The sequence below is a fragment of the Cheilinus undulatus genome, linkage group 4, assembly GCF_018320785.1.
Source record: "Cheilinus undulatus linkage group 4, ASM1832078v1, whole genome shotgun sequence".
In the NCBI taxonomy this organism is placed as follows: Eukaryota; Metazoa; Chordata; class Actinopteri; order Labriformes; family Labridae; genus Cheilinus; species Cheilinus undulatus.
The window spans coordinates 41,622,478-41,645,188 of NC_054868.1; the positions used below are offsets into that span (position 1 = coordinate 41,622,478).

The 22,711-nt window shown below is 39.4% G+C and overlaps 1 protein-coding gene across 1 annotated transcript in view; it reads left to right on the forward strand.

The window, feature by feature from the left end:
- Window positions 1-22,444, forward strand: part of cpe (carboxypeptidase E) — a 28,939-nt gene extending 6,495 nt beyond the window's left edge. Inside the window, exons 2-9 of the mRNA XM_041784437.1 lie at window positions 13,097-13,293; window positions 13,436-13,603; window positions 14,561-14,678; window positions 15,049-15,231; window positions 17,457-17,596; window positions 18,181-18,280; window positions 18,517-18,635; window positions 21,314-22,444. Of these exons, the coding sequence (XP_041640371.1) occupies window positions 13,097-13,293; window positions 13,436-13,603; window positions 14,561-14,678; window positions 15,049-15,231; window positions 17,457-17,596; window positions 18,181-18,280; window positions 18,517-18,635; window positions 21,314-21,412 (1,124 nt within the window). The 3' untranslated portion in view covers window positions 21,413-22,444. The remainder of the gene's footprint in view (window positions 1-13,096; window positions 13,294-13,435; window positions 13,604-14,560; window positions 14,679-15,048; window positions 15,232-17,456; window positions 17,597-18,180; window positions 18,281-18,516; window positions 18,636-21,313) is intronic.
- The last annotated feature ends 267 nt before the right edge of the window (window positions 22,445-22,711 follow it).

The window sequence follows — 22,711 nt, forward strand, 5'->3', positions numbered from 1 at the left end:
AACCTAGTTGTCATGTTGAATGATGAACCTTCGGCCCAGTCTGAGGTCCTACAGAACAGGTTTTCATTGAGGATATCTCTGTACTTTGCTCCATTCAGCTTTCCCTCAACCCTGACTATTCTCAGCTGAAAAACAACCCCACAGCATGATGCTGCCACCACCATACTTCACTGTTGGGAATGGGATGGTAGACATAAGGTGTAGAATTGAGGCCAAAAAGTTCAATCTTGTTGTAATCAGACCAGAAGATCTTGGTTCTCACAGTTTGTAAACATCAAGCAGGCTTCTGAGTAGAGGCTCCTGTCTAGCCACTCATAAAGCCCACATTGGTGGAGGGCTGCAGTGATGGTTGTCCTTCTACAACTTTGTCCCATCTCCACACAAGTTCCTGGAGCTCAGTCAGAGTGACCATCAAGTTCTTGGTCACCTCTCTCACTAAGGCCCTTCTTGCCTGATTGTGCAGTTTGGCTGGGTGACCCGCTCCTGGAAGAGTCCTGGTTGTGCCAAACTTTTTCATTTTGAGAATTATGGAGGCTGCTGTGCTTTTTGAGTCTCAATCGCAGTAGAATGTTTTTAGCTTTCCCCAGATCTGTGCCTTGCAACCATCCTGTCTCTGAGCTCTGCAGGCAGTTCCTTTGACCTCATGGCTTGGTCTTTGCTCTGATATGCATTGTCATTCTATAGAGAGGTGTGTGCCTTTCAATCAATTAAATTGACCACAGGTGGACTCCAGTTAAAGTGTAGAAATATCTCAGCAATGATCAAAAGAAATGGAAGGAACCTGAGCCAAATTTAATGGGTTGTTGCGAAGGGTTGCAAATTGAAAAAATTAAAGGGGGTCTGAATACTTTCTGAATACTTTCTGAATACAGGCATGTCTCTAGTCTTTGACAACTCAAAATGCTGTTATACTACATGTCTCCTTCACCCTTTACATTCCTAATTACACACTGATAGCAGAGGCTGCTATGCAAATGTCAATCTGCTCCATAGCCTCCTGAGCTAAGCATTCGTACACATTCATATGGTGGCCATTTGGGGTTCAGTGTTTTGCACAAAGGCACTTCAACCTGTACATTCCAGGAGCTGACCTCACAATTGAAAGAAAAGCTGCAGCCTGTTGCACCAGCTATGTGTAAGTTCTGCCTGAAGTTATGGTGTAAAGTCCACACTAAACCCTACATTGAAACTAGTTAAGTTGTAACTTAAGTTGTGTCATTGTTCAGTCGCACCACAGGGACGTAAGGTTAGTCTTAACTAGTAGAGATTTACGTCCAAACTAACCAAAATATTGTCACAGATATGACGTATTCTCTTAATTTAACCAATCACTGAAAAGCATTTTTTAACCCCGTGTTTGCTACAGATGCTGAAAGATGTTAGTCTGTTTAAGAAGGGTCAAATCATTGGCATGCATCAAGCAGAGAAAACATCTAAGGAGATTGCAGAAACCACTAAAATTGGGTTAAGCACTGTCCAACGCATTATTAAAAACTGGAAGGATAGATGGGAACCATCATCTTCCAGGAAGAAATGTGGTCAGAAAACAATCCTGAATGATCGTGATCGGCGATCACTTAAATGTTTGGCCAAATCAAATCAAAGAAATACAACAGTAGAACTCAGGGGTATGTTTAAGAGAAATGTGCAATGTCTTGTGCAATGTATTGTGATGACTTCATGTATTTAAAGGGGTAGAGAGGCTGACAGCAGAAATAGGATACCCTTCTATGGAGTCTAGACACTGGTGGTGGTGTTGATGAGTGATGCAGGATCAGATGAGGAGACTGAGGTTAGCAGGAAGAAATGAACAGAAGACCAGTGAGGATCTGGACTGGATCCTGATTAACTGAATGGAGGTGGCTGGAGTGGAGGAGGGTTCCACACTTAAACGTCAGGCTGACTGAGTGAAGGGAGGACAACAGATTTAAAATATGACAGGTGCATGATGATTGGTCAAACAAGGTTGCAGCAGAATCTGATTAGCTTAGTACTCGAGAGTGAACGCTCAAAATCAGATCACTAGAGCAAGACGATAGAAAGAATAGAAGGGAGAGATATGAATGAATGGTTAGGAAACAGCCCTCCTGCTTAAACAATACTAAGTATAATAAAGAACCTTGGCTTAAAAACAGGATTTGCCATTGTTACTAAAATATATCCGGCTGTTATAAATTAGATCAGACAGAAACTTTATTGATCAAAAGGAAATTTATGTAGCAATATGTAGACTAGCTTTGCTCATACATTTGAAAAGATAATTCAATAATTTATCTTTATGCTTACCTTAAAATTTCTTGTTATGTTTAGTTCGGTGTGGTACAAATTAGTCAGGAAAGGTACTAAAATAATCAATTAATACTGTTCTATCTGTTTTTGGTACTTTTGGTTTGGGGTAACAAGTGAACCCATTCAACCCTGGGATTGGATCTAGATACAATGCTGGCTTACAGCCCCTGTCTACCAAGCAAGGCCGAGGCTGGCTGTGGAAATTACGTCAAGATCTGGGTTTATCATACGGCTCAGTGGAAATGCACCACAACAGATTTAATTTTACATCTGGCAGCCTAAAAGCATTAAAATGCTTAAAACGCATCAATAGGGGCCTTGTCATGCACAACCCTAACGAGTGCATACTTAAAGTTAATTTCGACGGTAGTAATTATGTCCATTTAAGTACGTAGGCATTTAAATACAGGAGTTTTACTTGTAAAAATGGGGTGTTTTGTTGCAACTTTTACCAAAGTAAAGGGGCAGGATATTTCTTCCTTGCTAATAATGGTGACATGTTTCATTTAAAGGAGGTGTTTACTTCTTGCAGCTGGCCCAACACCAGTTAAAGGGTTTTCTCTTCACTGAAACAGGCTCTGGTTTAACTGTTTTGACTCTCAGGTCTGGAACTATTTACAGGGCTTCAACTGTGAGGAGAAACTGTATCTGGTAATGGGTTTGGCTTTGTTTAAAGGTGAAAAAAAACAGAGATTATGTCAGTAAGAGGCACTACTTTATCCAGTATGCTGTCGACCATCTCGAGGGGGATGGAGAAGCTGGACTGTTTCTATCAGACGACAGAGGAAGTATGTAATCCCCAGTGAGCACGCACACAGATGACCTGTTAAAGTGTATAGCAGCCACACACTGCTGTATGTGGATGGATCAAGTAACATATGGCAGATTGAGTATGAGGTGAAACACTAGAAGACATGGATTTTATAGTACACGATAGAGTGAAGGAAAAACAGGCGAATAGAGCGAGACTACATTTTACAGTGAGAAAGCTTGTAAGGCAGCGATGGTGCAGCTTTAGAGGAGGAGGAGTTGCAGGAAAACAAAAACGAAAGGAATGATGATTGAGAAAACGGCAAGAAGAGACAGGGTGATGGGGGAGAGGAAGGGCAGATGAACAAAGAGGGAATAAGAGGGAGATTGAAACGGAAGGATGAGAGAAAGGCCAAGGCATCAGCCAGAGGTCATTTATTATACATCAGACAACCGCATTCACCTTCCTCCTCCTCCTCTCAGCCTTCATCTCTGACTGCTTCCTCCTCTTATTGTCAGCTTCTCCTGCTGCCAAGATTTCTCCTACTCTTACACCTATCTTGTTTTCTTTCTTTTGTTTCCTTTATCTCTCAGTTTTTATCCTTATTTCCTGTTTGGTAATTTATTCTTGCATGTTTCATACTCTACACCTCAACGTGCTGCATGACGCCACCTCATGTAAAGGTCATACGTATGGTATAAAGCCAAAGTCCAACCCTTTTTGATGATCTCTGCTTTTGTTTAAGTTCATGAAAAATAACTGAAAATTTTTAGGTATGTGAGATATTTCGCAAGCCATTTTGTCTTTGAACAACTCTTTAAACTTGTGTTGGCAAACTGAAAATAGAGGCTCCAGAGGGCTTTGATGCTGTATTCATGGCTTGGTACTTTTATATTTTGGCTAAAACTGATGTAGTTGTTAATATTAAATCTCTAATAATAAATTTAGGAATACATCAGCTGATTCCCAAAAAAAGTAAACAAAGATAATTGTTGATTTTTTTCTGTTTGGCTGTTCACAATACAGTCAAATACAAAAAAAAAACACATCTGATAACACATAAGAAGTGGCCTGATCAGATTCAAGATGGCTTGTTCTGTTTACACAGGCAGAAAACCTCAACCCTTTTAAGCACTATAAAGTCACATACATCTGTTTTTTCAGGACAACCTGGAGTAAGGAACAACCAAGTAAAGGAACATAATGGATACTGAATCTCATAGATCTTTATACAGATCACACCCAGATCCGCCATGAACAAGTCTTTCTACATCTGCATTTATTTCCTACAGGTTTTGTCTATCAGGAGAGAAAAAAACATTCCTAATAAACAAGACAGAAACTATCACTATCGTTTATCTCCATAAAACCAATTCATATTTAACACACATGTGGTATTCTTGTGTGTAAAATGTGCATGAATCCCATTTCAGGGAATCCTCTTTTAATTATCTGGGCCATATATATTATTTCATTCCTTTCCACACCAGCAGATAAATCATCTCTTGATTATCACCGTCTGGTCTTGATTGGTGGCTACGACCCAGAAACCAGCAGAAGACAAAATTAGAGCATTGTGATTGGCCAAAAAGCTAACAGAAAGTTAGCCCAAAACTGAGGACTACTAAGTTTTTTTTAATCATGAAAAACATAATAAATAATCATGTTATCATGGGTTTGTGGATTTGTAGTACAAGAGCTCTGCTTTGTACCTGGATTAAAAATGTTCTAGACGGGATATAAACTCCAGGGGTCACATGTAGATGTCAGAGAGGTACGCTTCAGATCACAATTTAATCCATAGAGAGCCATCTTATGGTTTCTGAGATATTGTAAACAATCCATGTGCTACTGCTTAACAGTTGCTACTGCTGGAATCTGGGTGGAGCGCATTTTCATTTCTGTGGGTAGGCCTGACTGAAAAATATGAAAATATGTGAAAAAAATAATATACGCGTTTTTATTCCATTATTTATTTTTTTTTTTGCTTTTACTGACTTTACAAAGCTGATCAATTGTCTATATTCCATTTTTTTCAGCGGTTAGATCTTTAACCTGAAATGCCTGCTCCCAGTCTGAGAATGAATTGACCAATTAGCAGCAATAAATGCAGACTTAAGTGCTTGTTTATTGCAAATGTTCATATAGTTACTACATTGAAAATGAGATTTACGTATTTTGCAGCACTTGTGAAAACAAAGCATATCACTATAAAAAAAACAGTCTTGTTTGGATGAAGAAGCCTGTTGCAGCTGCTGATGGTGTATAAGGAACTTGATGAGTCATTTCATTTCATAGGGGAAGATTTCATCACTACCACTATATGTTTGGAGGGATAAGGGAGGACCAGAAAAGGAAGGGTGGGTGTAAATGTTAGAAATAGGACCAAGCCTTTTATTCATATTATCTGATATAGGATGCAGCATCTAAGCATCTGTATTTTTTAATCTAACTTGTTCAGTAGTTCCCTCTGTTTAATATCAGATCACGTCGCTGGCTGACATCCAGAGCTAACACACTCCTTCTATATGAGTGTGTGCATTTGTGTGTGATGTGTGTGTACTCCAGTATGAGACAGTCAGACAGACAGAGAGAGTGGTGTTTACTCAATCCCAGAGTTCATTTGTCTCCCTAAGCACCTGCCCGTGTCAGGGTTGCCATGGCGACTGAGAGCACTCTGATGTGGTGCTTCCCCTGATGACGTTGCAGCGGCAGTCATTATTTGTGGTCACCTAGGAGACCGTATTGATCACCTGACAGACAGGTTTCATAATAGGTGACAAAGTGTAGGGTGATTCAGGGGGCTCTATTCACCTCGGATGTTTTCTTTTGACCCTTGATGAGCAAAAATCCCAGTGACTGAATGGAAAGAAGTGTGCCACATCAGCTTTATGTGAATTCAGGAGACCTCTTTCACCAGAGGAGATAAAGGATTTTGGATTGGATTTTAAGTTAATTGGTTCCATTAAAAAAAGAAGTGAGTAATAGTCGTTTGGATACTTAATTGCTAGTTTTCTAAGCACAATTTACCTTTGTATTACTATAAAGTTATAAAAATATCTGTGTCGTAATTAATCCTTACATCAGTTCACTTAAACTGTTGTCTAGTTTTGTTTTGGACTGTGTGTTTGATGAAAAAATGCACCTCTATCACTATCAACTTTGGCTCTGGGATATTTTTGAGTTGCACTTTATGATTTAATAAAATGTTATTGGACTTAATTTCCAACTGATAAGTTGTCATTTACAAAAAATACAGCTCTGCTAACAAGTCTAAATGATATGTATGGCACTTGCTGCTGTTAAATGAGCATTAACATGGAGGTGGGTGATTTGGACGTTGAAGCTATACTCACTTGCCAAAGATTGGTGAAAATATACATCCATTTGACAACCTTGGTGTTGTGTTGGCTCTTGCTGCCCTTCTAGCTTCCTAGGTAGAGGCGGCCACTACCACACCATGTGGTGGAGTAGATAGTATCAGCATTATCACTACCTGGAGCTCTCATGAGCTGAGCCTGGCTATGCTGAAGATGGTGATGATGTTAGGGTTGTGTTAGTCACCAGAGGCCATGCAGAAGGTTATGCAACTTATCAGTGTGGGGCAAAAGCATTGAGATGAAATGTGAGGGCTCACATGTGCCTTAAGGAGACCTTAAAGGTAAAAAAACACATGATTTGGATGCACAATTTGCTATGCAACCTACCATTCCTTGTGCCTTTAATGGTACTGGTCTGAGCCCAGTGGCTACTCTCTAACATCTTATGCATGACTGGAAGTGATGGGTATGTTTTTTGAGGTTCTGATTTAGTGAACAGTGCTGTAATCTAAGACATCCTTTTTTCATGTGTTGCAATCATTAACAGTTTGACCAGCAGCATGAGAAGAAAGAATAGCATTTAAAAGACAGCACATAAGAGCGGATTTTAAAGCCCAGTTTAAACCAGAGATTCAGGACTGGTCCCAGTCACAATAGAACTGAAGAGGCCTTTTGGAAGAATGGAGAAATGTCTTCAAAAACCTCAATCAAGTCCAGATGCTCCCTTGACAAAGATTTGGATATTGTAATATCAGATACAGGGCCTGAAAATCATGGTCTGAACTGGGGGGGGACTTCCCCTTATTGATTCTTCACATGGGGGGAGAAGGGACGGCGCATAAAAGAAAGTGTTCTTGATAGTTTCACTGTAATGCTTGCCTTAATTGTGCTTTTCTAGTGGTAACACAAATCAATTGGAAATATCAAAACCAATGACTGCCACAGAAATGGAAATAGCAATGGCCATTGTACCAATCCATCACCTACTTTGACTAAACTTCAGGCACCAATGATGCAATTTACAATCATGGAACCAATCAGTGTGAATCTATATCCCTATTTCTATCAGTTCACATTGCATTGTCGCTAGGACTAAACGACATTTTTAGTCTTAAACATGAGTTGATGATACCACTCTTATCACCAAAAATAAACAGTGATGCTTTGGATACAAATTATGCTCTTTTATGCAGCTATAAATGAACACTTTTGTGCAAAATTTTTTAAACATAAAACTAACATAACTTTACTGTAAATGAGATTTTTTCTTTTCAAATACATATAGATAACATTTTGTTGACTTTTCAATGACAGCATTTTCCTGCAGGTGGAGTTGTAACACGGCACTGTTTGTCCCTAAGGAAATAAATCACAACCAGGTCGAGAAAGTTGCAGACAGACGAGTAATAAAAGGAGAATAAGGGGCAAAGACATGTCTGCTCCAGAGTGGAAAGAACATTTGATTTGTTTCACCTACGCAGCGTGCATCCCCCTTATCCTCTGTGCAGAAAAGCTCTGATTAACAATGTGTGTAAAACAAGAATGTTACATAAAGATGAGTTAGCATAAATGATCATCCAAGATGTTCACATGAATGACAGCGGACTTATATGCTTCTGCATGTTACTAAACCCTCTCTAATGCATCTTAAATTCCACGATAGCTCCATGTGTGGCAGACAGACAGCAGAGGTCTCCAGATACAGAGCATCTGTGTAATAGCTTGAATTGTGCTAACTCATTTAGACAGAGTGCAGCTTCAAAGTGTGTGTTTGTGTGTAAGTGAATGTGTCTGACAGTTCGCCTGGGCCTCTGAAGCCTGTAAAAACCATCCAGCAACATCAGGGCAGGAAGAGTTAATTGTAGTCTTGAAATCATTAGTAGCTAGTGAGAGAGGGAGACCAGATTGGAGTGTTTAAAAATAACTGGACTACCAGATGTGCGCTGGGTAGTGTGTGTTTTACTCACTCATATAGCCACTGGGATAACTTCACAGATACTTCAAACACTCAGAGAAATCCACAGAAATGGACTTAGAAGAGTTACATCTTGAAAGCATTATTTTAAAGACAGAATATTATTGCAGATAAAAATAAGGGGTGCCTGAAAATGGTCAAATCAATCTGTGGAGTTATAAAAACTGTTAAATCAAGAACAAAAAAGCCCCCTAATAAAAAAAGGACCCCTGCTGTAGTTTGGCCTCAGAATCAAACACAAACAGGCACACACACTCCTCGCCATCTGCCGAGCTCCAGCTCCATTTCACGAGTTAAAACTGAACAAAAGGCTTTATTTTCTTTAGTTTTTTTCTTCTCGTGCAGCCACAGAGAGGCACAGATCTGTGGTTTGTAGTAAATTAAAAGAATGTGTAACAGAGGATGCTGTAGCTCATACTTACTGGGCTTCTTCATGTAGCGTCTCCTAAGCACTCTTAAATGTCTTTATGTACTGTATTTATGAAAAGAGAGGGAAAAGGCTAATTAGTAGGTTAAACAGATGGCCTCATTCATTACACCACAGTGTTTACAGTTCAAACAGATATATATAGCACTTAGATATAAAATCAAGTCTCTCCTATGATCATGGGGAATAAAGCAATAAAGGAAGAGCGGTTGAGTCATGTTTTATGTGCCTGGAGAAAATATTGCATGAAAACCGAGGAACATCAGCCATTTGATTGCTGAAGGAGGCTTCAGTGGCAGTTGCCATATTGAAAACGCTTGCACAAACTTCCTGCTTCTTCACTCAACCTAGAAAGAGACAGGTAGAGCAGAGGTAGACCTTAAGCCTCCTGAAAAACAGCTACATTGGTAGTTATGTTAGCCATGCCCCTAATTATGCATTAACCTAGAACTGGACAAAGAGGTGGAGTTGAGGCGTCTTAAGCCTGCTGACAACGTGAATCCTTTAAATCAAAACAGGTGAGTTAGAAACCACGCCAATCCCGTACAGTGCGTGCCTGTAAAGACGTAAACTATTTTGACCAGAATGATTTTTTTTAAGCAGACTGTAAGCATGTTTATTACAGTCAAAATCAGCATTTTAACACTGGGTGTGCATGTGACTTTTGATGCTGTATTTGCAGTTTTTGCATGCTCACATTGGCTTTTTTTTTTCAGGTTGCTGACCCCAAGGGGGTCCAGGACCCTAGGTTCGGAACCAAGGCCCTAGGCCATGCTTACTCGCCACATCCACCCTTTACTGTGCCCCAAAGATGTGGACTTTGTCATTTTTTTTTAGATTATTGTCTAATGTCCTTGGTAACATGCAAGTACATCCAGAGCATGACAGGGGTTGTGTTAATCCTCCATCTCACCCAATGGTGCCCTTAAGTGGCTTATTCGTCACATCTGCACCTTAATGCAGCCTCAATTTTTGCCCAAACATGCCTAAAATTTATGCAAAGTACTGTACTGGGGACCAGTAAAAGAAAACAAATAACCTAATGTCAAGCATTAGCTAAGTTTTTCAATTAAAAAAACAGTTAATGATGTACCCAAATATCAGAAAAAAAGTAATAATATAATTACATTTTATGCATAAACAGAAAAATATAGTTTTAGTATTGATTGTGCTCATTATCACAATCAATACTAAATTTAAACCTTGGTGGTACTAGAGCTGTACAAGTTATCAATGATCTCAGTATATCTGTGACCTCCTCTACCCTCGCCTGCTCACAGGTATCTTCTGTTCATAGATCTTTAGAAAGGGTCCACAGCTCATAAAAACACACAGCCTTACCCCTTTTAAGTCTTTTTTGGTAACACCAGATTGCAAGATGTTGCCATAATCCACTGACAAGAATTAGGTCCCTAAAAAAACTTGTTTGTGGACTAATCTGATCCCAAACGTGATGCTGCAGCAGGAGGATTTAAGCACAACAATCTGTGACAGTGTCACTCAATAATCCACTGTCTGTAGGCCATTATTGTCCAAATTGAGTCCTTGACTGAAATGTTCAATTCTGTTCAACCTTTAGCTGATGAGTCAGTGTGTTTGTCACTGCAGGAGTGTGTAGATGGAGCGTGTGTGTGAGCAGTAACCTCCAATGAGAATGATTAATCAGTGACCTTCTCTGGGTCTGACTAAACTAAAACGGCTTCTTATCACAAAGATTATGACGTCACTGGGGCAGATTTTACCTTCGATTACGTGGCAGGTTATATTTAGTGTTCAGTGTCTTATTCTGAAGATTGAGGGTGAAAACTTAATGTAGAATAACAGCAGGAACATTGATGCAGTGACTCAGCTAATGCCTTCATCCTCGTATGTGAACAGTTTTATTACTAAGCACCTAAAGCCCAACGTGAGAAAAATCCCATCAACCTTTCATTGAAAACAGCAGACTTCTTGAACTATTGAGCAGCTTTAATACACAGTCTTTATTTAGTATTTATTTCAAGTATTATTGGACAGTTTGCTGCGCAACAGGCCAAGTATGCAAAATAGGCAAGTGATTTTTTAAATAAATCAAAGTGTGCAATACTTCATGCAATAACTTTTAACCCAGCATTTTAAGAAACACTGACCATATTAGATTAACAATCCTGCCTTTTATATCCCTGTTGTATGCATATATCGTTATATTTTAAGAAAATTAAAAAAAAAATTCACACATTTGCTGCCATTGTTGTCAAGTGCACTCTAGGTAGTGATGTCAAATGGTTGCATTGTTTCCTCCAAATCTTCCTGATTATACTCACCTCCATCTTCATCACGGCCTCTTTATTGTTCTCTTCACTAAGACTGCTCTTGGATTTAAATCAAAAAGGCTTTATGAAACTATAGAAAGAAGAGCAGTGCAACATTTTGACTTCAATACCTATAAAACAACGATGGCAGCCTACATGTGAATCTATTTCTTGAATGTTCTGAAACTGTGTAGATCTAGTGCAAATGTTTGTACAACATACAAATAAAAGTCACTAATGCTGAAGTATTGTACTAAAGTATTGTGTGCATAAGTTTTAGGCATGTTTGGGCCAAAATCTGATGCTGCAGTAAGGCGTAGATGTGGCAAGTAGGCTGCCTGAGGGCACCACTGGGCATAGAGGAGGATTGACACAACTCATGCATGATCTGGATGTCTTCGCGCATTACCAAGGGCATGGGAAAATAATCTGTTGGAAATATTAAAGCCATACCTTTAGAATGGAGTAAGGGTTAAAATATGGTGAGCAAGCATGGCCTAGGGTTGTGTTTCCCAACCATTTTTCCTTGGCCTTAAAAAAAGCCTATGTATGCTTTTCTTATCTAAAGACCTTTGTACTTAATAACTGCTTTATCATGGTTTTAGTCAATATTTGCAAATCTGATTTTGGCAGCCTCAGAGAAAACAGAGCCTCATGCCCCCCTAAGATCTTTAGTGTACCTCCAGGGGGGTCCTGGATCCCAGGTTGGCAACCAATGGCCTAGGATACCGTAGAGTTGGGTAGTAAGGTTGCCATGTACCCCTAGTCATGCTGTGGATGTTTCAAGGGCCGAAAACTGCTGGCAGGCTTGGGATGTCTTATGAGGGGTAAAAGGCCCGCACAGAAGAGAAGCCGTCGAGCTTGACCTTGGCTGCCCTCCCTCCACTCTCCAGCCCTGGGTTGTTGTTGTGATGAATCCTTGGTGCCCACATGCCTAAAACTTACTGCTTCAGTTTTACAAATACCTATGCATTTTAATTTAATTTATTCTTGGGCTATAATTTCCCCATTTATGAGCAATATATTTTTACTATAGGTAAATTAAATTTACTTGCATTATTGCACAGCACTGGACTATACCATTTCAACATTTTTAAAGAGAGGAGCAGGGGGCCCCCATTTTTTTTTTTTTTTTTTTTTACTCTTTCTGTTACAAATTTCAGTCTGTTGAGTGATTCCTTTAGTCATTTCTGATTCAATAATGAAACTAATTACAAAATAAATAAATAAATAAATAAAATAAAACACACTTTTCATTGCAGGTTTCTCTCTGGGGGCCCTGGTAATCAGTACTCTTTCCCCTCTTGTGCTACGCCCATGGTAATAACTATAAACTAAGTTTAATTTGCTTCATCCCTATTAAAGTGAAATATTACATATTTATCACTTTATCACTTTATCACTATTTGATATTTTTCTTCATGTTTACAATCTCAATAAGAGCAACTGGACCTCTCAGGAAAGACAATACTCTTCCTTATATTGAAATTTATGAACTAAATCATTGCTTTATGTCTTCAATACTATGTCAAAATCAAGCTAATTATTCTCACTGGAATTCTATTTTTATTTTCATTATTAATAAAGATATGCTGATCCCAATGCTACCCTCTTAAGCCAATTCAAATATCTAGAAGTTGGTATTGGCTAATATTGTGGATCCCTCTAAATGCAGTTTATCAGAATGCATCATTTTTGCAGGATTTTTTTTGTTTTTTTTGCATGCCTCTACTAACAGTGTAGTCTCTGCTAACACTGCCCTGCTGTTGTTTGTTAATTTGCTTTGAATATCTTTGGGAGAGTTAATACATTTTGGTACACTCATTCACTCACACATTCATTCTGAGGCATATTGGTTGAATTCTTATACTTGTTTTTATATCGCAACAGCTCTGTCATGGTAGAGTTGCCCCTTTTTTACATTTCTTGAAACTGCAGGCTTCAATTGCATTGGAAAGAAATGCCTTCAGTATGGACTGATACATAGTTGATCAAATTTTGGGAACCTTTTCTGTAATTTTATAATCTTTCATCTCTCTGCAGGTGAGCCTGAGTTTAAATACATCGCCAACATGCACGGAAACGAGGCTGTGGGCAGAGAGCTGCTAATCTACCTGGCTCAGTACCTGTGCAACCAGTACCAGCAGGGCAACGAGACCATCATCGACCTCATCCACAATACCCGCATCCATCTCATGCCATCCATGAACCCAGACGGCTTTGAGAAGGCCGCCTCACAGGTGATGATGACACAGCAGGACAGAAATACACATAAAACCTCATCAAAGGATTTACTACCACATAGATAAGGCTTACAAGACAACAAACATCTAATTAGTCCTCACAAAATCCAAACACCAACCTCCTGTTTCCTCTGCTCAGCCCGGAGAGATCAAGGACTGGTTTGTGGGCCGCAGTAACGCACAGGGGGTAGACCTGAACCGTAACTTCCCCGATCTGGACCGCATCATCTACATCAATGAGAGGGAGGGCGGAGCTAACAACCACCTGCTGCAGAACATGAAGAAGGCTGTGGATGAGAACAGCAAGGTATGCAAAAAGGGTTTTTTATTCCTGCTGTTATGAATCCCATGAAAAAAGCAACAACAATGCATCACTTACCTTGTGACTTTAGTATCCTGCCCATAGCCCTCAGTCTCAAACACTTTCATTCCTTCAAATGGTCTGGGGTATTTAAGCTTGATTAAGCTTAAGCTTGCAAAAGTCAAGCTTGACACATCTGCAAACACATGTCGCTCAGCAACCTTGGTCAAGCTTAGCAGCATTTCTTTTGTCTCACCCCTGGTGAGATGCCCAGAGACTGCTGGCGGGTTTTGGGCCATTGGGGTCTCCGCAGCATGACCAGGGGCTCATGGCAACATGAGCTACATCCACATCTTACTCCGCCCTGAAGGTGTGGACTTTGTTATTTATACAAGGACATTCAGATCACAACCGGGGTTACGTCAATCATCCTTCTTGTCCAATGGTGCTTTCAGGTGGGTTTACTTGCCATTGCATGTCTTACTTCAGTCTCAGTTTCTGGCCCAAACATTCTGCACAGTACTGAACATTATTTAAACAATGTAAGGTATATTCAAGCGTATTGAAGTACTCTTCTGACTAACCAAGGTGGTTGCTGCTGAAGAGGAGTGCTCAAAATCCACACAGAACCACAAAATTACATCAGCATTATCAATAGATGGTGCACTAGCATGGAATATTTTGAATTCAGACCACATGAACAAATCTTGGAACTATTTTTCTAACTTATCAGCCTATTAAAGCACAACTTTCTCTAATGAATTAAAGTGTATCCAGGCATCTTGGACTTGGATGTTAATACTTTTTGAAACTTGTAAATAAAGGTATGTATCATACAGTTTAGGGTGTTTTGATAGTTTTGTTTGGCAACAACAAAGCCCCACAGCACAGAAAAATGTGGAATCTCAGCCCTCTGACTCGTTTGACTTCTGAGTTGGAGTAAAGTTTTTTTTGTCTTTGCAGCTGGCTCCAGAGACGAAGGCAGTGATCCACTGGATCATGGACATTCCCTTTGTCCTCTCAGCTAACCTGCATGGAGGAGACCTGGTGGCTAACTACCCCTATGATGAAACCCGCACTGGTACATACACACATATGTGAACACATAATCTCCAACCTACGGTGGTTTTCCTCTTTGGGTTGTTAAATTGTATATAAAATGCTTCCTTGCTGGATATTTGCATGTTTGCACGCATTTAATGAGACTATTTTTGGACTCCAACAACAAATATTTTACTGTTTCCCTACAGAATGTCGAAGCTTTAATTTAAGTCAGATGGAAAATGTTTCTCTCTACAGCTTCCTGTATATTATTACTCACAATAAACAAAAGTGTTTGTGCATGCACACATTTAATATGGAACAGATGCAGGTGTGCAGTTCATACTTTATCACATTTTCCTTCTAAACATGGTGCACTTTGTTCCCTTCCCTTCAATTTGTCATGCAAGGCTCCAACCATGAATACAGCGCCAGTCCAGATGATGTGATGTTCAAGTCCCTGGCAAAGGCTTACTCCATCTACAACCCAGTCATGTCCAACCCTAATCGCAAACCCTGCCGTAAGAACGACGACGACTCCAGCTTCAAAGATGGCATCACTAACGGAGGAGCCTGGTACAGCGTGCCAGGAGGTAAGAGAGCAAAATCCCCATGAGGACATATCAGAATAACTGAGGCTGGTACACTGATGCCCTTTATGCTGATATAAACAACGCAACAGTTTAAAAGAAATGTGTGGCAGAAAGGTGTGCCTTAGTTGTCAAGGGATTTAATGATCGTGACCATGTAATCATGTCTATACCTAAGGATGATTGTATGAATCTGCTCAGGGATGATTGCTACATGACAGCCTATCTTTGTTTCTTTCCTTCTTTCCTGTTAGTATGTGACATAATTTATAAAATTAAGACAGAAATGTCCCCAAAATGTATGTTTTCTTGAGTGGGGCTTTAAAAAACTATAACAAAGATAAATTTAAGAGACTATCAATATGAAAGTGAGTTGAAAAACAGTAAAGTTGTCAGCGCCCTCTGGTGTACAAGTTAAGGGCTAGCAATATTATCCAAATCAGTGGTTATCATCTGGTGGGTCAGGACCCAAAAAGGGGTATGAAGCTGTTTTAGAGGGTTGGGAATGTGTGCCTAACAAACGTATCTAAAAGCCTAGAGCAGTGATTTTCCGCTGTATTAACATCAGCACCCAACACCACCTTCCTGTGGGATATTGCCACCCAAATTTCAAACGTTTTCAACTACTTCCATTTATTGACATTAATAAAAATGTTGACATTTGCTAACCTTGCAAAGCAGATGGATTTGCCCATTTCCATGTTTCTTCCTGGCAAATCCACCTTGCAAAACTCCCATCTGAACCGTTTGGGCCCAGTTAGAAAGTGACAGGACCAATCAGCGATGAGGGGCAGTACTTTCAGCGGCAGAGTTGACATAAGCAAGCAGCAACAGGAGACCAGAATTAATTATGGCGGAAGATGTTAGCGGGGATGCTGCTAAAGCGTAAGTTTTATCAGAACTTTTAACTTTTTTAACATTTTTTCATTAAAAGAAGAACAAAGAAGAGCCTTGAGTTATTTTCTTGTCAAAAACGACAAAAGTTGTGTACTGACCAAGCAGCAACCTCCGGTGATGAAGCAAATGTGAAAGTGCAAAAAACTGCAATACAGTGAGTGTCCACTTGAGGCTGGCTGCAGGAACACTGGAGTTCCTGTCTGGACACCTGTTAAAAAGCCGTTTTTTACGCTAGAAATAAACTGGTTTACAGCCTGGTTCAAAAAACCAAACGTGTCTCATTACCTAATGTCTTCATGTGTTCTCACTTTACGGGGGGGATAAATTTTTTTTGTATCACAATGGTTTAGATTATATTTAGGAAAAACCTCACTGCGGACTGATTGGCGCGTCTCGTTTGATTGACAGATAGCTCGACAGGCAGAAGCTACGTTTCTGTCAACCAGAATGCTAGCTAGCTAGCTGACAGGAAGTCGAGCTTGGTTGGCAGGCCCTTTAGGTTGATCCAAAGTTCGGTTGAGACTGCGATTTCAACATGGATCCGCTGCAGATTGGCTTCAAAAGCAGTTTGAGTCCGCCTATTGTAAGCAGACGGCTGAGGTCACACAGGCTTTGTCCAATTCTTTCTACAGTCTATGGTACTGACATGTCTACAGTTGCCATGGTTCGCGTTATGCAACTCAAAGGCTCTGCCCTTTCCCAAACGCTGTCTGTAGATAGTTAACCAGATGGATCTGTGAAACAAATCCATCTGGCATGTCACATCATGGAGCAAAGATGAAGGACCAAACAATGTTTAAAGTGCATCATTACAGAAATGCATACATTCATTCTGACTCATTTTTCCAACATGGAAAGCAAGGAAATTTCACAAGGAATTAACTTGATATCTTGGTAAAACCAGCTTTGATATCCTTCAAAAAGGAGATAAATAAGTTGTAATCTTGAGAAAATTACCAAATTGTACTAATTATCACAGGAAAGCAAAGTAAAATGAAATATTTGGATGTATGCTGGCTAAAGACTTCCATGTGCCATGGACTTTATGATGCTTTTTTTTCCATGGCACCCTCCTGGACCCACTGGAAACAGCTTTGGGATTCACTTTTCAATCTACATGTTTAGATTAACTGGTCTAGAAGAAAAGCTTTAATCAGACATATATCCATACATTTTTAAAAAGTTTTCAGTGTAATGTTTAATATTTACCACTGTAAGGTAATGCTAGACACCCATACAGGACTACAACAACCCAAAGTGCCCCTTTGTTCCATTTTCTGTCAATAATGTCAGTTTTTCTCTCTCTCTTATTTTTTACCTGATAATTACAGGAATGCAGGATTTCAACTACCTCAGCAGCAACTGCTTTGAGATCACCCTGGAGCTCAGCTGCGACAAGTTCCCCAATGAGGACACGCTGAAGAGCTACTGGGAGCAGAACCGCAACTCACTGGTCAACTACATTGAGCAGGTACGCAGCACACCAGAAATACAGACATAAGCTTTTCTGTGTTGCTGTTGCTGAATCAAATATGGTTTGAATCTGGGACTTTATAAGGAGGCTCTCAAATACCAAAAAGAATGAGTCACTAACCAAAAGAAGATGCTCATGTTTTAAAAGAAACGAAATGTGAATTGTTTTTAATACAAGCAGGATAAATTAAATCACATTTGATAGTAAGGGGCCGAACATTTCATACCAAATGTCTTTTTAGATGCCTAAATAACAACAGTCTTACAGAACTTACTGATTATGAACTCTACAATTTGAAAAGTATTTTGTCAAGGTACAGTTAGATCTAGCTCAACAAAAGTCTTACCATAGGCTTAGAGAAAGACTGCCTTATTTCATGAGCTGCTTTTCTGACTTGTTGTTTTTGGATTTTATTCCCATAGTCCATGATTGTGTTTTTCAAGCCTCTTAATTTTGTTTCCTCAATTTCCAGCAATTTTCCCCTCAAAAGAGCACAACCATAACAACATCAACCCCAAAACAGACATTTTCCCCCTTCCTTTCTTGAACCAAGCCTGTTACTTCTGTGTTTTCACCTGCAGGTCCATCGCGGTGTCAAGGGCTTTGTGCGTGACCTGCAGGGTAACCCCATCTCCAACGCCACCATCTCTGTGGAGGGGATTGACCATGACATCACCACAGGTAAATTTAAATAATCATCAACTACCTTCATTTAAACACTTCGATGAGGTGTACAACAAACAATAGCAAGATGCTGCAGTGCCATCTAGTGGACACTCTTGGTAGTGCACTTCTTCTCCCATTGATTTTCTTAAACATGTTTAAGATTCAGTGACAGACATTCAATCAGAATTAATCAGAACTGAATCAGAATGTGCATATAAAGACTGATTAATTGTGTGTTATGTATTTCATAGCCAAAGATGGAGACTATTGGCGCCTTCTGGCTCCTGGAAACTACAAAGTTGCAGCATCTGCCCCAGGATACCTGACTGTCATCAAGAAGGTGGCTGTTCCCTACACACCTGCAACCAGGGTAAGACTCAGAGAAACTGTTTTCAGTTGCAAATGTTTGCCTGGAAAAAAAACCCAACAGGGCACAAAGTCTATGAAGCTCAGAGCAGACATACATCTACAGGTTCATCTCTAAAGGTTATAATATCATTAACATTTTCATTTTTTCCCTGTGATTTAATTCAAGAAGTAAAACCTATAACCATATTCTAAATTTATCTCATACAAAATGAAATATTGTAAGACTTATTTTGTTTGAATCTTGATGAGTATGGCTTACAGCCATAAAAAAATCAAAAATCCACTCTCCCAAAATATTAGAATAACACAAAACAAGAGTCCAAAAAAAAAATCATGCTAATTTATGCACTCAGTTAATGGTTGGAGCTTCTTTTGCACAAATTACTGCATCTATGTGATGGGCATGAAGCCAATTAGTCCGTGGCACTAGTGGGATGTTTGCTCTGATAGCAGTCTTCAGCTTATCTTTATTGTTGAGTCTGGTGTCTATCATCTCCCTCTTGACATTTCCTGGAGATTCTCTGTGGGGTTCAGGTCAGGCCAGTTAGTAATACCACGGTCAGCAAAATCAGTTTCTGGTAGTTTTGGCTTCATTGTGAGCAGATGAAAAGGAAATAAGTATCTCCATAAAGCTTCTCAGCCGATGGAAGCATGAACAACTGACAGCATCGACTCTGGACTTGATAAAGCACAGTAGATCAAGAGCAGCAGATGACACAGTACCTCAAACCATTTCTGACTGTGAAAACTGACAACACTGGACTTCAAGCACCTTGGATTCTGTGCCTCTCTCATCTTCCTCCAGACTCTGGGACCCTGATTTCCAAATGAAATTCAATATTTACTGTCATCTGAAAACCACTTAGGACCACTGAGCAATGGTCCAGGTCTTTTTGGCTTTAGTCCAGGTCAGGTGAGACATGTATGAGATCTGTGGTTCAGAAGTGGCTAGCCCAATTAGCCCATTTAGTCCATCCACTGACTCCAGCCTGAGTCCATCTCCTAAGCCCTAGAATCTGCTTTGTTTAGAAATCCTCTGAAGGCTAAGCTCATCTCTGTTGCTTGTGCACCTTTTCTTCCACAATTTTCCCTACCAGTCAACTTTACATGAATATGCTGCCTCTGAGAACAGCCTGCCCTTTCAGCAATGACCTTCTGTGTCTTACCCTCCTTGTGGAGGATGACAATGTCAGTCTTCTGGACATTTGTCAAGTCAGCAATCTTCCCCATGATAGTGGTTGTGTGTACTGAACCAGAATTAGAGAATGAAGGGTCAGGAATCTTTTGCAAACTAGACTTTTCCACAATATGATACTATTTTGGCTTGTGGCTATTTGATTTTCATGAGCTTTATTACATTATCATCAAGATTAAAACAAAAAAATGTCTAGAAATGTTCACTTTGTATGAGATGAATCTTGAATACATTTAACATACATTTAGGAAAAAATGAACTTTTACATAGTATTCTATTTTTTTTTACACATACTTGCTTTTATGACTGCTGAAAACGAAGCTGTGTCTGTTTAAAAATGCTTTATTTCATAACCCAATATCTGCAACAAATCCCATAAAAAGATCAAACCAACAAATGTATTCTATAAATAAGCCTTTCAGGAGAATCCTTAGACTTTTGTAGCTTATCTTGGACTCGATTGTTGTCCAAAACCACGTAAAGCACATTAGTGAGTCACACAATGTCCTCCTTCCACTGAGGATGTCAAAACTTTTGATTTTCTTCTTTTTCTACTGCAGCTGCTAGGAATACTCACCAAAGGACAAAATGTATTATTCTGTTGTTGGAAGTAGAGGCTTAAACCTGCATAATTTATTCCTGTTTGGAAAAGGAAATTAGTCAGCATTTAGAAAAGATGAAATCCTGAAAGTATGCATCTGTGGTTGGTTTTAGAAGGGTTTTATGTAAGGAAAGAATTGGCTGCACATGGAGGAAAGTTGAGGGACAGAGGAGAACTTCTTCTGGGGTAATTTCATCAGTTAAGTTTTAGTATGGAACATACAGAATACCTTTACTGTTTTATTAATATAAGTTTTATTTTGACAGGATGTCTTGTTGTGTGACTTTCTAAAAGTAGAAGAAATCTTCCAACCTTGCAAAGCAGATGGATATGCCGTTTCCGTGTTTCTCACTGGTGAATCCATCTTGCAAAGCTCCCGTCTGAACGGTCTGGGCCCAGTTAGAAAGTGACAGGACCAATCAGTGTAGAGGGGCAGTACTTTCAGGTGCAGCAGAGTCGTGACGTAAGCAAGTAGCAACAAGAGGTCGGTGCAGTTTTGGCAGAAGAGCTTAGCATGGATGCTGCTAAAGTGGCAGTTTTGTCAGAACTTGATGACATTTCTTTGTTAAAAGAAGAACAAAAAACAGCAGTGAGTTGTTTTCTTTTCAAAAACGACAAAAGTCGTGTACCGACATGTCTACAGTCGCCATGGTTGGCGTTAGGGGCGCAGCTCGGTAGCAGCTACATCATGTGTTTTGTTGCTCTGATTGGCCCGTAAAGATGTGAGATAAAACGTTCATCCAATCACCCTCTGAGTTTCTTTTTCAAAGGGTCTGTCCTTTCCCAAACGCTGTCTATGAGAGGTTGAGTGCCAGGTTAGAAATTGTCCGTACTTTTAAGTTCCCATCCCTAATCTGCCTCCGTCTGACTGTCTGTGCCTCAGGTGGACTTTGAGCTGGAGTCTCTAATGGAAAGGAAGGAGGAAGAGCGGGAGGAGCTGATGGACTGGTGGAAGATGATGTCAGAGACACTGAACTTCTAAATAAGCGTTTGTCCGGCTAACGACTGGGTCCATCTGCACATCTATGTAATATATTCATCATCCAGTGTGCCCGTCTGCTCTTAAAAGAATATATTGTCTACTACTTGTTTTGTTCTGTTTCACTCATTATTTTAATTGATTCTGTTGTTTATTAATGTAACGGTTTGCCTCATACTCCTGTAGATCGTTTGAATATCCACAGACGTATGCTGACGGACACAGGAGGAATTTGCTGGTAGTTCTGTGGTATTGTGTTCTTTATTGTACAAGTGATTGGTAATCATGGCACCCACCTATATAACCAATGAGTGACTGAATAATATGTATGTAAAAGAGCTTTTTACTTCACTTCCACATGGCTCTGTTCATATAAAAATCACCATTCTCCTGTTTTTAAATGTCTCTGTTTCTCCAGGCTTTAGTGCAAGTCACACAACAAATAAAGTGCACACACATAACACACACCCTTTCAATGCCCAATGAATTCGCACACATTCTATAGTTTTGAGCTAATCAGGGACATTAAAAACACTGTAAAATCACTGTAAACATTATTGTAAACAATCTTTACAGATAAGCTCATTAACCTATATGTTATTGATGTTCAGATTTTTTTTTTAACTGACTGCGGCACAGCTTTGAGTTTAGCACAAGATGAATGGTTATAATATAAACTGTATTTATGAAATAATATAGCAAGAAATATGTGTGGTTTTTTTTGTACCTTAAAGGAAATAAAGCTCAAAGAAAAGGCTATGGCACCTATAAATCTGTCCACCTCAGTTTCCCAAAGCCATTCCTTTGTATGTGCACTACACAGGAAATACTACGTTATGGATGGAACTGTGGTATATGTTGAAGTTTTTTCAAGGATAAATTAACTCTAATCTTCCAAGAGTGGACCGTGTGGATGCAGTTCATCTGGTTCGAGACGACTAAAAGAATTTATTGAATGTATAGCTATAGAAACAGTAACAAATGTAAAGAAATAAACTGATCAATAAAAATTCCCTCTTTATGTTGTCAAACTCAGCCTTGTCTTCTTTATTGAAGATCCTTTAACCCTCTACGGTGCGCAATATGATGCCAGGTGGAAAAAAAATATTTGTGGTGTTTTTTTTGTCATGAAACAGACTAAACATAATCTAAGAAAAAAATTTCAAATTTTTTTTTTTTTTTGAAGGGTCCTTTTTGGGGTGCGTTGCCTCAAGACAACACTGCACCATTATGGAATAGAATGAACAAGAAAAAACATGATTTAAAATTTGAACTAAAGGTTTTTTTTTAATTATATTGGAA